Source organism: Argiope bruennichi, chromosome 10 (assembly GCF_947563725.1).
Source record: "Argiope bruennichi chromosome 10, qqArgBrue1.1, whole genome shotgun sequence".
NCBI lineage: Eukaryota > Metazoa > Arthropoda > Arachnida > Araneae > Araneidae > Argiope > Argiope bruennichi.
In genome coordinates this window covers 5,736,496-5,755,375 of record NC_079160.1, presented here as the reverse complement: position 1 = coordinate 5,755,375, position 18,880 = coordinate 5,736,496, and the positions used below count along the sequence as shown (strand labels likewise).

The 18,880-nt window shown below is 30.8% G+C and overlaps 1 protein-coding gene across 1 annotated transcript in view; it reads right to left on the bottom strand.

Moving 5' to 3' along the window:
* The window catches only part of LOC129987929 (atos homolog protein A-like), a 98,364-nt gene extending 80,795 nt beyond the window's left edge, over positions 1-17,569 (bottom strand). Inside the window, exon 1 of the mRNA XM_056095933.1 lies at positions 17,404-17,569. Coding sequence (XP_055951908.1) covers positions 17,404-17,419 — 16 coding nt within the window. The 5' untranslated portion in view covers positions 17,420-17,569. The remainder of the gene's footprint in view (positions 1-17,403) is intronic.
* Positions 17,570-18,880: the final 1,311 nt, after the last annotated feature.

Here is an 18,880-nt window from a genome sequence, read left to right as displayed (position 1 = left end):
ACCTTGGCAGCGAGATCCAAGGTTCTTTTCCACTAGGAACGAATTTGGAAGTTACGCCTCATTCGAAAACTTGATTTTGTGAACCCAAGCAAGGACAACAACAGGTGGCCTTTGTTTTGTTTCGTTATTTATTTACCTCTCCCATCCGATGGAGCTACGAAGAGTTGAAGCAGAAATCGGAAAGCAATGTATCAGATGTAATATAATCAGAAACAAATCTTTCAATTTCGAAATCAATATAACTAATTGCGTCCAATGAATGTAATTTATTCTGTAAAAATGAACTAACTCCAATTAAGTGTACAAAAACGCAATGTTTAATTCTGTAACACTCGCTTTTTCTTTTCTGTCTTGTTTCGGGCAACAGAAAATTTTTTGCATATCTATAGTAGTGTATTTTGGAGCGAATTCCCAAGTGCAAAACAACATCCAACTTTATCGTTGCTATAAACTCAAAAGTCCGTTGAGACACAGAGAGCGTACAAAACAGAATGCTTTCAAAAGCATTTCATCGTTTCCAACGTAAAAAAAGTATTCGGACGTGAATGAAGTAGGAATTCTGCTCAGACTTGGCGAGAAAACAGTCGATTTTTTCGCAATGCACACAGGGAATTCTTTCGCTAATCTCAGACGGAAGTTGCTTTGAATTCTCCCATTTCATTTGAGACCACCAATAATATAACGAAATGATATTTTCAAAACATTTTCTTTTTTAAAAAAAACTAAGGCTCCCAAGTAACCTCAAGCCCGCCAACTCCCAGGAACTGCTAATGCAGTTCCTTTCGGATAGCTTCGCTTGCTCGCCATCTACTAAACCACTTTAATCTACCAACAGATATATTCAGATTCAATTTGTTCCAAAATATGATAAAACAATGAAAAAATGTAAAGCAAAAAGTACACTCGCAAAAATCACCTGCACCAAAGTTCTTCACGAAATGAAAAGTTATTTCTGTAAGCACAAATAACCTGTCATTTAAAGAACTATATACATCCACCAAAGAATCAAATTTTTAAAAAAATCGGCGCTTTTCTCACAATTTTTCAAATTTGGGAAGTATACCATAAAAACAAAAAATTGATATTTACAAAAAAAAAAATGTGTTTTTCTCACAATTGTTTAAATTTCATAGCTACACAACACAAACAGAACAAGAATTTGATGTTCACAAAAAATTAAATTGTCTGAAAGCAACTATATTCAAATTCTGTCCCTTCTGATATTAGTAGCAGGATTTTCTTCAATTATACGATGCATCTGCAGGTAACAATCGATGAACGGATTGATTGCTCTCAACATAGAATCCAATCTTTCCATCACAGAGAGCAAACATCCTTCATTTCTCGCTATGCGTTTTTCAATGGCTTCACTGGCATCAAAAACATAACTGACCATAACCCGGTTTGTTATGACCATTGTATAAAGCAGAAACCATGTGATATATCTGACGATGAATCCTATAGCAATATGGCCCTGTTCCAGGAGCAGATTAAATTTGTGCTCCCATGGAAGCAAAGGCTAAAGCAGAATTATATTATCTTATATGCTTCCGATAGTTTCTTCCTTCGATTGAATCACTGATCAGCAAGTCTCAATATTTCCGGTGGATTCAACAGATGTTCCAAAACTTTTTTTTATATATATCATGACAACATTTCGTGTATTTGCCACTTGATTTTTTTTTTTCCCCCTTATTAACGTGCCTGGCAAAAAGAACAGAGTCCTGATATAGTCCCACAACTATTCTCCCGTAGTTCGGAAACTTCGCTCCGTACACATAACCTTATCTCGTTCATTAAAATTGGATCTTCTTATGAACGATTCTTGAGCATTTTTATTCAACCTGTCCTCTTATTTTCGACGATTTCGTTTTAAAATCGATACAGCCCGACTTAAACTCATCGCAAAAAATTTTTTTCCGGTTTTTTGTTTAAAATTTTTTAAACCGATGCAAGAATAACGTTCGCTTGAAATCTTATCAACCGCGTGTTGATGTTCCTAGGCGAGATCGAAGTGTTGCCAAACGGCGATTAACGGATTCGGCCTGATTTTTTGTCCACGTAAGCGCTTTATATACATAGATATGAATAGAATTCTTCTTGTGAAATCGGAAGGTGGAGATGGATTCCTTTCTTTGAGTTACCATCAAAATACACATTATCCTCTATTCAGATCAATTAAATATTGAAGTATCTTATACGAAATAAGGAAATCAAAAATTATAAGGAGCGGTGTTACCATAAAACATACAGTACAAAATTTGTATATCGTGACAAAGTAATAATTCTTTCCGCCTTCAAATATTAACAGATTAGCAAGTAATGGAGCACACACCTTTGTCTCACCTTTGAGCTAGATAGCCCATCTAAGAATATGGCAGACCTAAAAGCACCGGTCGAACCAAATCAAAATTAGTCCAAAAATCGAGCTAGCAAGATAACGCAGGTTAAACATAAGCGCGCCAGCGTGCGTTTTTGTGATTGTTGAATCGTTACACGATTCAAAAATATTCTTTTTCTGAAATATCAAAATTAAACACACACACACATTCACTGTAACTTCTGACTTAGGGCTTTCCCACGCCTCTCAATTCCAATAGCTCAAACAAATTTCACGAATCATATGGCTCTAGTAATCATGATCGGACAAACTAAGCACAAAAATTACCGACAGTCGTGTCAAGGGAAGCACTACTTTTTCTAGTTGATTTTCTTAAAAGTCACATGCATGAACATTTCATTCAGCAGCAGCAACAAAAAAAAATCGATATAAGAAAGATTACTTATCACATTCTTATTATATACTAGCCGCCTTTGGCGACCAGCCGGTTCGCCAATCTTAATGTTCGTTAAAATTTTAATAATTAAATATTTTATGCAATTTCTACTTTAATAGCTTCTTCATCAAAATATTTTAAAACTTCAAATTTTGATTATCATATAATTCATTCATAATATTATAAAGGCCTTCAGTCATAACGTAATATGTATCTCTCTCATTTTCTGTTAGCACCCGTAGAATTTATGCTTTAAATTAAAGTGGAAAGAATTTATCTTCAATTAATATAATAATATTTTTTACTGAAACAAAGCATTTTTTTATAATCTGATTACTGAAAATAGGGTCACTCAGCGTTTAAACTTTATGGGCACTAAAGAATATCTTTTTTAATTTATGTAATATCTCAAGAGTTGGTCAACAAAATTTTCTTAGATTCATTATGAGCAGATCGATTAATTAACAATGTTTAAATTTAAATGCATCAAACACTAAGAAAATAAAACGAATCGTTTAAAATAAACGGTTGAAAACAGGTTTTAAAAAAAAACTACTTAAAAAACGATGTACTTAAAACTATAAGCATATACAAAAAATATATAACTAACATAAATACAATTTACTTACAAAAGCATGCAACTAACCCAAAAATAATTTAAATCATCCATTGATAACGTTGTCATGGCAACAATCAGAACAGAATGAGCATGCGTGAATTTTCTTCGCCGGTTACGTAACGCAAATACGTGATTTTTTCTACGCCAGTTGGGGTAACGCTATGCGGATTAGAAATTTTTAATTTCCTTTATTCTGTTTTATTTTAATTCAAAAGTACTTCAGAATGAATCTGAAAGATTGATTCATTAACAATGTTTAATTTTAAATGCATCAAACATTAAGAAAATAAACAGAACCGATTGAAATAATCCGCCGAAAAATTTTAACCCTAGCCTCATTACTGTTGGGAGAAAAAAAACTGAAGCCTTTCTCGTTTGGCGCTGGGGATAATGGAAGATTTTTTTGGCGGAAAAGTTGGCGGTGGGAAAAATGGAAGATTTTTTTGGCGGGAAAGTTAGTTTTTAATTAATAATTAAAATTCTAATTAAAAATTCGAAAAAAGAAACACCAGGTGCACATTCCCAACCTCCAAGGTATACATGTACCAAATTCGGTAGCTGTATGTCAAACGGTCTGGCCTGTAGAGCGCCAACACACACACACACACACATTGAGCTTTATTATAAGTATAGATATAGATGATTAATTCTTTTAACTCGTTAAAAATGAATTTTTCGAAAGATGTGCATGTAAACAAGACTTTCATCGTTTGTTTTTTCCTAATTCAGATACATTTTTTTTTTTTTTTATTGTCAGCACTGCAGAACAAGAAATAGAAAAATAGGCTCATTTCCCCTGTTAGAGGATCATAATTACTCAATGCGTTCAATTCCAAATGGCAGCGATTATTCCCTCAAAAAGAAGCTGCGATTTATTCCAGTCAAAGACTGGATAAATCCCCAGCGCTTTTTTCCCTATTGTTATCAGGACAAAGAAAAAATGCATCGCACCGAGTTTGCTAATAGCGTAACATTGGCCTCTCTCTTCCCACAAGAATTATTAGGTTGTTACAAAATCAAATGCTTCTCTTTTTTAAAAAAAATGGCGATTTGGGTGTTGCGAATTTGAGTAAAAAATCTACAGAAAATTCCAAGTTCCTTTGTTGTTTGGATGACCTGTTGAGTTAAAAAAATATTTTGAGGCCCACTGACTAAAATATATGGATGCAAGTTGGCAATGACTTATTGTTTATTATAAAAGAATAACAAATACTTTGTTTATGAAGCAAAAAAAAAAATTGTTGTTACTTATATATCATAAATTAAGAAATTTCAAAAACCAACGGTCCCGATTCAAAATAAGAAAGGCTCAATTGAAATTTGCAATTGAGCGAGAACTCAAATGTCCCAATTTTCAATGTTTCAAAAAGTGGATATATATTGCCGTTACTCAGAAAAGGTCCTAAAAATGATTTTAGAGTCTGGTCACATGAAAGTTCAATTACCAGATCTTCATTTGAAATTTCTTTATGAAATCTTTCTCAAAAGGATTTCCGATCCACTTATTTTCGTCTTCAGTTTTTGAAGAAATAAATACGAAAAAGGCATTCCGAAGCCCATAGATTATAAACCGTTGCAATATGAGCATCAATGAAGGAAGGCATCAAAATCTCTTTAAGATTCTTTACAGAAAAATAGTTCCAAAAATATAGAAATACCTTCTGTATTTTCAGCATCATTTTTTAAGCTTTCGTTTATTGTTTATGTCTACATACATAAATAAAAATTCAATTTTACATCAAACATTAAGGCAGAAAATGAATTTAGAAAAGATTTGAAAAGAAAACTCACACCCCTCTCCTAAAAAGAAAAACAATTTCCTAGAATACTATCAAATACAAGAAGTAATAATTATTAGATGAATAACAAGCAAAAGAGATAAAACTCCACTCCCTCCCCCCAACTCCTTCTCACACACTATCAACCGTCCTTCCAATTTGGCTGAGATTTTTTTAATTTTGAAACGTTTCTGGTCGACATTTTAAGAGGCATGCCAAAACTTCCTTAAGTTGTGTTATCAAATGCTGTGCTCTCCAGTACATCGCTCGCCAGCTTTCATTTCATTTCATTTTTAGTCCTGTGATATCAGCTTGCTTTTGCTTTTTATTTCCGTTCGAAGTACAGCAATCGCAAAGTACGATAGTTTATGAACAAAAACAACAATGATTAAAAACATTTTATCTTTTTCTCAGTATTTTATAACCAGCAAAAACTTCACCTGTTATAGTAATTCCAAATCGTAAACTGAAATAATAAATCACACACACACACACACACACACACACACACACAAAAAAAAAAAAAAAAAAAAAAAAAAAAAAAGGCTGAAGCAGCAATAATTTTCAAGCAAATGCACGAGAATTTTTGGTTTTTCGCCTAGCGGAAGAAGCATAACTTTTCTCCCTCTTCACTAAGAATAACCACTTCGAAGGAGAGCAAGTGACATCCACTTGGTTAGTAACCCTTTGGGCTTGCAGCCAAGATTCATTCCACTGAGATAGAAGTATACTGCACTTCTTGCTGGTCCGAGTCGGATTTCCTTTTCGTAATGCATCTATGCAAGTTTCCAGCCGAAACAAACCATATACGAACGCCATGGTAGAAAATATTTAAAAGAAAGGAAGCTCTGCACAACTCGCACCTAACAGCTGTTTGTGATATTTTTCGAAAATTTCCGAGATAGGAAAATAAGTGGAGTGAAGTAAGTGGACTCTCACGTTGCAACTCGAAAACGTGCACGTGATTCAACTGAAAACTTCACTACTGCCAATAAAAGAATTGGAATTTGAGCTTACATTTTAACAGTGTCATCCTACATTTTTTAATTCATTCCATGCTGCATTTCATGCAATTTAAATTTGCTATAATTATTCACAAAACCGAAATGGTTAAAAAAAAAAATTATAAACACGAGCTTTTTACGAACGGAATAATTGAAAACGAACAGATAACCAGAATATCTACTGACGATTCTCCAAATAAGTTTTTTTAACTTTACAAGTAACAATGATTGATCCCTTCCCAATTTATTTATACACCCATTTGCCTGGTGTATTTGAGTATAATCCCGAGCAGTACTGGGTGCTCTTGAAAAAAATTTTATTGGCAAAATAGTGATTTATACTCATCTGAATAATCGATTCATAGACAAGAAATTAACATCAAAAATTTAAAAGTCTTGTGGAAAGAAACGGGAAGGGAAAAGAAAGGAGGGGAGCAAATAGAATATTAAGTACCGACATCGGCTGCGGTGACCTTTTCACAGTTGGAGTGTTCATTTACTTCTGCAAAACAAACTATTTTGCCACATATTCCACACGACACATGTCGTTCTAAAAAGGGTCTTCCTTCCATTTTACACTGGCTTTGAAGTGAAGTGGAATGACGTGAGATTTCCCTACTCAGCTTGCGATTTCAAAATAAGACTGGCAAATTATCGAACTTACGGCATCAAAATGTCTTCAGATAATACAAAGAAATAAAAAATAGTAGAGTTTATTGTGAATTTTTGAATAAATGATATCTGCAAGTATAAAATGAAAATCTTCTAGATTGATAAAACAACTCTTGAATTTTGAAAAATGTATCTAATAACATTCCTAGAGTGATTTACTACTCATTCAGACTCCAGCTTCATTGCCAGTTTAATATTTGAATTGCGTCATCTAATAACTGCCCACAGAAGCAAAACACCGTCTCTGCAAATTTCAATGCTTGAACTATATAAGTTCAAAATGCGTTCTCTCTTTGTCTTTCTGCCTGATTTGCTGCATTGCGCTCGTCAGGACTTTTACGAAGATATTTTGACAAAAGTCAATAATTTTGAGGAAATAGTCTTATCAGTATTTAAAGGATTCTAAATTTGTGTTCTTCAAAGAAAGTATCGCACATACATATAAATAAAACACTGAATGTTTCAAATTATCAAATGGGAAAAAGAAACGTTTGTAGCATATTATCCAAAAGAGAAGACCCATTTAATATAGTGATTAAATTATTTTAAAAGTATTATTTGCCATTAAGCTAAAAATTCGAATATCTAGTGTTGCCTATCCCCCCCCCCCAGGTCTTAAAAAATAATCGCTGCATTGGAAAAGGAAGACGTAAACGTTAAGCTTTCATGGTCAATTTCTGTCAAAGTTGAGAGTTCCCATGGTAACAGTTAAAAGTGATTGATTCTGAAGCGCGCTTTGATCCAAAATGTTTAGTTGCGGTTTCAATTCGTGAAGTTATTTCTGGTGAACTTACATTTGTTTATTTTTAAATATGCGCCACTTATTTATGCACGGACAAATCCTCTTGCGTTATCAAATTTTAATATAGAAATCAAACACGGATGAAGAATTTATTAAAAGAAAAAAAAAAGATCATATATATATTTTAAAAACTATGATTCTGAAATGAAAATATCTGGATTAATAATCGATTTGATAAGCACAAACTTACTTTTATTAACTTATTACGATTATTAAGATAAAAATAACGTCTTTAGGAAGCATAAGCTTTGGTAGCAAGTTATGAGAGCGAAAGAAAAAAAAAATTAGTGAGTACTATATCGATTGCAATTTTATTTTAATCCGGGGCTACAAAAAACACAAAGTGTCACTTTTATTATCACTTATCACTTTCAAAGATGTATTTTTCTCTTTAAAAAATCAGAATGATTTCTAAACAAAACCGCAAGCGATAGAATTGAAAGAAACCAGTCACAGAACTGGGGGGAAAAAAGAAAAAGTAAAACACGAAAACAAGAGCTCCAAGACTGACGGTACTCGTTGCTTCCAAAAAGCCTGTGGCGATAGCGTTTCTGCTAACGTAACAAAACAGGGTCGTTGAATCGACATGCAAATTCTGAATGCTGTCACATGTTTGCCCCGAGTGAACGGCGGTGATTGCTCCTAACAGACGGCTGAATGTTACGCAGAATGAAATTACGTTTGTCGCCCACAAGCCTTTATATGCCAAGACAAAGCAGAAAAAGGTAATAAACCCGGATCGAATGTTTGCAATGCATGAGGATGAGAAAGGAAAAATAATAGCAAAAAAAAAAAAAATGTATATTTTAATCGTTTAGCGAGGAATGAAACTATTCAATGCTAAATTGGGTAATTTTTTTCTTGTTTAATTTTTTCGAAAAATAAGTTTGCAAGATGGAGTATGACTAAGAGAGATAAACATCCCGTTTGCAGAAGAATCCCATTATTTAGGATCAGTCAGAGGATGAGGACGATACCTAAACCTGTATCATTTCTCTTAAAACATCTACAGCAAACCAGAGGGGTAAATTTTCTTTTATTTCAAACTGATCAGTTTTCAACATTATGTTAATAGTATTAACACATCAATCGAAATTTTATGTTTTTACAAATAAATAATTAATGCCGCTTGCTTTGCTGAAATCTGCTGATGACAAATTTAAGTTGATAATCAACTTGCATATTTCGCAATGCAAGTCAGATTCGTAGATAAATTGTGTTCGTCGACGGAAGTTCCATTGTACATTCTGCATCTTCGATGCTTCCCTTTTTCATTCTTCTTCAGAAACAGAACACTCGTCAGTAAACCAAAGACGATGTTGAAAGCCGACTTGACATGTAGCCAATTATGAAGGGAAAGGAGAAAACCACTTCGATTTATCGCCAATGACAAAAAAAAAAAAAAAAACATTAATAAAAACTGCAAACGGGAGAAAAAGTGGGGGGGGGGGATTCGTACCATTATCCGAAGCATCGAAAATGATATCAAGTTACAAAACAGCACCGATGGCATTAACTAAATAATATAAAAAGAACAAAATGTTTCGAAATAGAGTCTACAAATGTATAACGTTATGCCATTAGTTTTTTTTTTTTTTTTTTTTTTTTTACAAATGCAAAATGCTTTCTTTAAACTTAAACAAAAGTAAGCTACCAAATATTACAAAATTAAATAATGGAAGTCGATTCCATTATATTATAAACTACAGGATGGTAAAAATCTATTTCATTATCTGCTATATAATAATTTTTTTTTAATTTAATAAAACTAAAGAAAAAATTGCACAGAAATAAAGCTGTTACCACTGAAACACCAATTTTAAATTAATGTAAAAATTATTTTTGTGCGATAATAGTGATCCATGTTATGGCGAAAAAGCGTTAAAATTTCGATTAATTTTTAATTTATTAAAAATTTAGAATTTTTTTTTCAATGAATGTATTAACAGAAAAGTAATCAGGCTTTAAATTTGGTAGTTTTAAGCCCAATGTTATGCCCTAGAACGTTTTGCACATCATAAAAAAAAATAATGATGAAAGTAAAAGAATTTAATTTAATTTTAAATGCAATTAATAAGCTTGGATTTTACAACTGAAAATATTTACATCAAGCATTAGAAAATGAAATCCGTCAACAAGGCACGACATCTGTATTCTTATAAAACTTGGCAAATATACTGAAAACCAGGATTCCGTCTCACAGGCAAAAAATTTAATCATCACAGATATAAAAGAGGTCAGTAGAATTATTTACAAGTTGATTAAAAATTCGATAGATGTATTGCTCAAATCGTAATTTCACGATTCAGCAATATGGCTGTATATGAAGAGAAAAATCTTGTCGGTGCAAGATCGTCCAAAAGAATCGCAGAGAGAGAACTTCCTTAAATTATTTTAAAAGCTTGTTATTTCGTTTAGGGAAAATGTATGTATGTGTAGGAGGGGACTTTTTATAGAATCATAATTTAATTTTCAGTCAGCAAAATTAGATGCAACATATACGTTGATTATTTACTATGAGTAAAATGCAATGCACACATTAACTGTATGTATCATTTTTTTTCTACAAAAAAGATACGTTTTTGAATGAATGCATTTAATTTACGAAAAAAATTTTTAATTTAATTATTTTTGCGTAAAATTAAAAAAAAATTAAAATGTGCCAAATGGCTACATTATTAATTAAACAATATCTCAGTGTCAAAAGTCGCAACCTGCAATTTACAAAATCCTTTTTATCAATATACTTTTAAAATGCAAACATATATTTCATAGTAATCTTAATGATGAAACTATTCATATGGCAGTCATCTTGGTATTTTCCCGAGTTTCCATTTTAAATTTCATTCTGGCTATGTCAGAATTTTCTACAAATATTTATCAAAATGCATTTAAAAAAGGATTTCCAAATACACATTATTGCTCTTTGGAACAGTCATGTGATACTCATAAATGGCAATAAAGACATGTAGTCAAACGGCTATTCGATGCATTGCAGAATTAAATAACCAACTTAGAATTTATAAATACCTAGCTCCGATTTTTTTCCCAGTATTGTTCGTTTCAGAACTAACAATCCGTCTCTGCCGTTAGTATTGTGAAATCACCTGTTAAAAGGTACCTCCTGGCATTTCAGAAGGATTCTGGCAACACAACAAAGCAGAGACTGGAAAGGCGGCACAAAGCTCAGAAATTGAAGTAGGGCTTTGGACATTTAGTTATATAAATATCTCGCTTTGAAAAAAAAAATCAGGTATCATTTTGCGATGGATTGGAATCGAATGACCAAAACAATATCTCCCCACCCTCCCGAAACTGAAATACAATACCAGTGAGAGGGATCCTTAACGTCGCATTTAACAACCACCTGGCCCATATATTAGGGTGTCCCATAATTTCTTTCCTCTTTCTAATATGAAATGAATACACAATATTTAAAGTTTAAGATATTATTTATTTTGTTATACAAGAATCCTTTTGCTCTATTACCTTTTTCCCATCTATCAGGAAGCCTCATTAAGCCTTCTTTCCGAAATTGTTGCGTTTTGGACAAGACATAATCCTTGAAGTGCGCTTTTATTTCGCTGATGGATTTAAAGCGCTTATCGCGAAGAGAATTTTTTTAAGGACAGAAAGAATTAATAAGACTGAGCGAGATCTGCAGGATGCGGTAAAACATCCCAACCACACTGCCAGAACTTCTCTCTTGCGACTATTGCAATATGTGGTCTCGCGTTGTGATGATGAAAAACAACTCCTCGTCAGTTCATTAATTCTGGAAGGTTTTTTTTTTTTTTTTTCGGCAGCTTTTAATTGATTTAATTTTTTTTATGGCAGTTAATTTTTTTTAATTTAATTTTTTTATGGCAGCTTTTAATTGATCTAGCTGATGACAGTAGAATTTATTGCTTCACCTTGAGGAAGAAGCTCGTAGAAAATTAAGCCTTTCTAACCACACCAAATTGGACAAAACTTTTTAACAATGTAGTCCCGGCCTGGGGTGTAGTAGAGCTACTGTACGACTGAAACAGATGACATAGACAGCTAATAGATAAGCCTGCATGTTTGCACAGGCACAGCCAGATAAGGCCATTCATAGCGCGATGAGAAAGAAACTTTTGGGACACCCTAATTTATGGTGGTTCTCTGGTAGAATCGAATTCGCCTTCCAAGACCTTATCACCACATATCCAAAAAAAACATTAAATTATGCGGAAAAAATGAATCTTAACTCTCCCTCTCCTGGAATTCTTTTTCTACCTGAAATGAAGTAAGCGACTACATAATTATAAGTGACGCCCTTTGTACAATCGCGCGCGTGCGCAGAAAATAAAGGAGCCACCTAGCTTCATTCTAGCATCATTCATCGTATAATCGCGAATCATGCCATAAAAAAAGGTATTATTTGAAAGGAATTAATATACACTTAAAAGACTTTTGAATTAAAAATTTCATAAAGGGCCAACTATATATTTCAATAGGGACTTCAAAATTTCCGGTGGCAATACCCATTTTTCTCATATTTAAAACTATATGAAAAGTTATTCCCGGAAACCAAGTTTTATTTGTCCAGATCTAATCGATTCGAAACTATGAGGTAATAAAATTGATTTTCTCATGTCAACATTTTGAACTTTTATTTCGTATCTTAAAAAATACTACAGTTATTGATCAAATTATTTTTTTATGAAAATAAGGCAATATTCACATTAAAAAGTTTCGATGCATTATCATTAATAAGTAATTTTTAATAAACAAAAAAAAATTCAAAATTAGAATTTTATGGCAATACCCTTTATTTTTTCAAAATTTTAAGGCAATACCCATTAATTTGCGTATAAATAGAAGGAAATGCCGTTTTATGGAGATTCAATTCATTTTTATGAGTAGTTTTTTCGTAACACTAGGTTCTGTATTTCCCTAAAATTTAAGGGTGCATTCACAAATTTTAAAATGACGGCAGTTTTCTTTTTTTTATTCGGCATACAAACATTACTGGATCGTGCATTCCCTTGAAATAAATATTTTCAACGTTGTTGTAAGGTAAAAACATGTAAAAAAAAACGCTTTTCATTCCCAATATTTTATTAATACTTTCGGCTTCTAAATGTGCAGGATAATCTCTGACCCTCTGGCGAGCTAGAATTTCTACTTGGCTTATATTAAGTCACTTATAGAATATAAGAAATTACTGAAAAACGAGATTTATTTCTTAATAAATATTTTGCGAGATTTAACCATTTAATTATCTAAACATTTCGACGAAATGTTTCTTTTGAATGATTAATGCAGGATGAACTCCATATTTTGTAATAAAAAAAAATGGACGATTTGTATTTAAATTTATTGATTCTTTTTAAGTGCTCAATATTTCTTACATATATCTCATATTTCATTAGATTAATCTGCTGTAATTATTATAATATCATATATAATCAAAATTAGAATTAAAAAATTCATTATCATTTCAAAAATTTCGAAACATTATTAGATAACGCAATTAGTACTAATACTTTGCATGCAAAATGCATCGTACATTTATTCCCTAAACATATGAAAACAAAGAATTTCAAATAATTCTAATCATTCCCAAAGAAATAGGTTAATATTTTAATTTCCTACCATTTTTATCAATCTAATGACGCATTTCCTTTTTAATATTTAAATGATGGACAGAACGGAATCAAATAAAACTGAAAAACAATACATTTCAATTTTTTTATTAACTAAAGATCTATTTTTATAGCAATTAGAAAAGAATTTCAAAATTGAGCGAACGAATGCAAAATTTAAACATATGTAATTCTTAAATTTTTGAGAATAACTTTTTTTAATATACTACATTTAGATACATTAATACGATATGAAATTCACTTTTATTGATTTTACTACCCCATTAATACTTTGTTTGTTGATAAATGCTTCATTTTTTTTCTCAGTCAATTCAATAAAATTAACTTTCCTTCAATACATCAAAGACGTTCTAACACAAATCATCGATTCTTTAACTGATTGCTTCTTATACACATCCAATGAAATAATTATTTTCACAATTATATAAATAATAATTTTTCCTATAATTATTCTAATACTACACCTTCTAAATTTCTATTCATTTTAGAAGCATCCAAGTACGTGGCAAATAATAACTTAAAAAAGTGCTACAATAATGAAAATTAAAAATATAAACGAAGTTTAAAGTTATATTCTTTGATTTACTTTTCACTAATATATCCTGTATATGTCAAAAAGCATTTGTATAGAACACCAAGTTGCTGATAAAACATGGAAGAAAACTTATTTACATTTATTAGTGAATGAAATGCACTACTTTTTTTATATGTTCATAAATAAAATGGAATATTATTTCCTATCTAATTATAAATAGTAAGCAGTGATGATTATAATAATCTATACTGATAAAGAGATGCAGGAATAGCGTGTAAAAAGAATAAAAATAAGTAAAGTCTATTCCTATGAGTAAGATATTAAATTCAACACTAAAATAATATTACTTTTACACAATTTTTTTTATTTCTTCAGTTTAAACAACAAAACTTTCCATTTTGGAGCATTTTAATGACGATTCCAACTCAGGTGCAATTTAAATAAAATTTTCAATACTCTTTAATACTTCTTTCCTTAAAAGAATAAAAATTCTAACAAAATCACTGTAAGTATTTTGTTATGAATGAAGTAGCAACTGATTTTAACATGTAGATTGTAATGTTATAGATGATTTTAAAGTATCACAAATTTTTTTAAAAAAAATACTATTATTGATACACAAAGGAAATTAAATTTTATGCATCTACATATGGAAACAATCCCTTAACAAAAAATGCCAAATACCTCCAGATGTAATCATGGTAACCAAAATCTGTACTCTGGGCAATTTTTCAAAAGGGAAATCTGTTCAGGAATGAATGTTGCCATAGAAAATTTCTAAGTATTTCTTCTGTATAATTTTACATATACAGACAATCCCTTTTAGACATGGCATCTTTTAACATTTATTACTATCTTTGAAATGTCATTTTTAGTTCCCACATAGGAAGACATATCTGAATTAAGCGGAGTGGCACCTTATTTTACTACGGCTGTACAATATATAAATAAGCATTTAAACCTATTAAATAATCATTAATATAAGAATATTCTTATAATGAGTCTACCCCAAATATAAAACATCTCTACTATCTGTAGAATGAAACTAATTGAGTAACTTAAAAACTTAATATCATGATGATCAATAAAAAACAAAAGAATATGAAGAGCTAGGATTATTAAGTAACCATCATTGAAAAAGGCAAGCAGTATGAAAACCATCAAGCAAAAATAATGTGGTTACAAATCTAGATTTTAAATTCATTCACTACAAATTATTTAAAACAGTTAACACAGCAACTTTCAAAAGGAAGAATGTGGAATATATCAATATTTCACTGAAAGAGAATATATCTCTTTCACAAAAACCTGGATTTTAATCTTGGAAAAGTAAATTCACACCTAATTTATAGTCTGCTCTATCCAGTTGATGGATATAATACAAGAACTGTGCGAGGCACATAAATGTATTTTGATAAGCTAGCAGATGGAAATGAATCACAGTTTGCCACATCTAAGTATGCTTCGCTCCTTCATAAAGATGTATCAATAACGACGAAAAAAAAATCCTTGTTTAACTCAGTTGTATTTATTACAAACCTATTATTCTTTTATAACCCATTTGCCATTTCATGCTTTACTTCTTTGCAAAAAATACACCTGTTTTTTAGTGGCCCAAAGTGAACTGCTAGCTCATCCGAGCAAATTAATTTTAAACAGGTTTCTACATTTAAAACAAATCCACTTTCTGGTTTGATTGTAAAAGTTGATATTTGGTTAATGATTTCTTAGAAATATTCTTTACATGTTGTTCAAAAAAAAAAAAAAAAAAGGAACAACGAAGAAAGAAAATTTAAATAAAAAAATTATATTCTCCATTACCCCCAAAAAATGCTTAAAAGAGGTCATGCAAATTAAACTTTATTTTCTCAAATATAATAATGAGATAGGCGAGCAATTTAAAAAAATGCATATTATATTTTCTTGTACAAATTTCAATTTTTATACTTTTTAATAAAATACAACACCAAACAGCACTTGTTTTATTACTATACAAACTTTACAACTGAAATCCATTAGCAACTCATATTGATAATAAGGAATATAACCATATATGTTTTTAACTAGATTCTCATATAATTCTTTTCTATAAAGTCATAATGAATTAAAGAATAGAAAGAAAAACATATCAATTTAGATTATCAAAGTTTTAAAAAAACATGTGTCCTTTGAAAGTTTGAAGTCTTAAAATAAGGAAATGTAATACATAAAACTAAATAGCCCTATATCCAAAATAAAAATTAAAGTTTCTCTATCTCAGACAATAAAAAAAAAAATTAAACAGCATGAGTATACCTTCTAGCATGGTATTTTTAACAATTAGGTCTTTAAATAACATGGTAAGAGAATAACAGTTTTCTAAGGACGTAGTACAAAAATTACAATTTATCAATTACTACATAATTATGGTAAAACCCCAAAACAAATTGAAAGCACTCCATTATCTGAGGAGAATCTATTAAATCTAAATGACTAAACTTTTTTTGAATTTCAATATGCTTCACAGTGGGCTTTTGGTAAAAGGGGGAGCTGAAATTAACTTGAATTAAGTTACCTATGTTAACTCTCACAACTGCATAAAGTCAGAAATAATAAGTTACTTTTCCTTTCACGTCTATTTCAAAAGTTATTTTAATTTACGCTACTTTAAAAGTTAGAACCTTACATGATAATTTTAAACCTGTGGAAAACTTTTAAAAACTGGGTATTTCCTGAATTTTCCCATGAAAATAAGAATTTGCCAAATAAAAAAGAATCTTTGTTTAAAAATTCAAATTATAAATAATAAAATTTTAGATGAGATAATATTAAAGCAATACAGAAATCAAACATCTAGGATTTCTTCCAAAAACTTACAATAATGGAAAATAAGATTAGAATAGAATATTTTTTTAAAAATTCAAACAAGTACATTCAGATTTCACATTTGATTTAAGAAAAAGAATTTTTAAAAATATTCACAAAATAAATCCAAGTTAATCTTTTTTTTATATATTATAAACTTTTCTATACACAATATAAAATTATCAATATGAACAATATTTAGATTTCTTTAACTAGATCATAATTTGCAATCTAATGTAATTAGAAATAATAATCAAATATAATTAATCAATCTAAAGTTACACTTAAAAAAGTAAAGTAGCAGAGTAGTTGTATTATTGCACAGAATTAATATTTTAATGGCCGATAGTAAATTTTCCCAAAAGTGAAATATTATGCTTCCTTTACCAAGATCTGCATTTCAGAATTGCACATATGCAACATGTACCAGCGTCACAAATTTATATGAATAATAAGCATATCTAAATGTCTCGAAACAAAAACTACGAAAATTCGTTAAAAAATATTCTTTTATAATGAAATTGTAGATATCAATAAAATCCCTTTAAATTGCTATTATGTAAACAATATAAATACGAGAACCCAAGTTCCTATTGGTGTAAAACAGGCCTCGCTACAGTAACGTTACCAGCCTGTTCCCGTATAGCAACAGTGAGCAGAAATACTCTCAAAACAAAGAGGATCAGGCCTCATTTAAAACCCTGATATTTTTTTGTAAAAAAAAAAAAAAAAGACTTACCTTCACTAGGTTTCATAATCTATGAAACTTCCGTCTATATGGAGCACCGTTTATTTCGTAAAATGTTATCAAAAAGAACAGAACATGTCACTACCGAAAACATCGCTCGACCAAGCAATCTCACCTTTCCAGCTGATCCACGGACGATTCTGCTGCAGCCAAGCTGCTACGTCATATGACAACACACTCGGCGCCGCCCATCATAGAGCGGCCAATCAAAGTCCGGATGCGCGGTTGCAAGATTCAGGAATTTATCGATTTCGTGCTTCACTTTTTTTCTCCCTCCTTTGAAGTAGAATCGATGTTTCCGTACTTTTTTAAACCTTTAAAATGAGAATGAAGATTCCCTAATGTGAAAATTGATGCGTTCTAAATGTTTTGATCAATTGAAAGTTGGGCAACTGCTTACATCAAAACTGTTTTTTTTATTAAAAATCAGGAATAATTGTACTTAATCCTTTACATGATAAATTATTCCCGTTAAGGGTGAGAGGTGAATGGAATTGATGAATTTGAACTCAGATTACACTTTGAATTTTCATTTATGTCTTTTTTTTTTAAGTGAATTGTAAAGACGAACTTCGTAATTTTAGACCGCTATTGAGGAGGAAGACGCATAACTGACACTCCAGCACACCGAAAAGACAACGCATTATCATTGAAGACTTCTTATGGTCCTGGCCCCCTTACACGTCACGTCTTTGATGTGGAGGCCGAGATTCTATCGCCAGGTGAGCACTCTTCACTTTCACTTCAGGAACAGTTGCGTAATGAATTCAACAAATCCATAGAACTTTTATGATATATGACTACTTTCGGGATTTTTTTTTGGGGGGGGGGGGAAACTTTAATATAGTTATATTTTTGAATTTTTGCATAAAAATGACTGAAAAAATAGGTAGGAAACAAAAATACATCAGTTTAATGACAAAAGTTTTTATATTTTTTATTGGAAATAAAAGGGCTTCCTTTTGGTTAAAAAGAGGTATAAAGCAAAAAAGCTTTTTGTTTAAAGCTTAAGAAATAATTACCTAACTCTTGAACTAAAAAAATAAGCTATATTTTTAGTCATACTTTAACTATTAGGGTCGACTGAAAAATATGAAATTTACAAATTGTTTCGGATTGTAAAGCATTAAAACAATTAGAAAATTTTTAAACGAATAGTTACTTATTCTCTAGTTCAGGAACTGAAGAGAAATTATTATACCAAATTTGAACAAAAAAAGTAGGTATTCGATTTTAAATTATAAGGTTTTTCGTAACAAAATTCTACCAAAGATAATTCTAGAAAATAGCTTTCAAAAATGTAAAATAGCATTAAAATGTCTATAAGTGAAAATATAAAAATCAGTGCAATTTCCCAAAAAATAGTCTTAGAAACAAAATTCAAACTGTTTTATAAGTAATTAAAAAATATGAAATAAAAAATATCGTGTTTTCACAAAAACTCGACCAAACAGGTCCAAATTTGCGT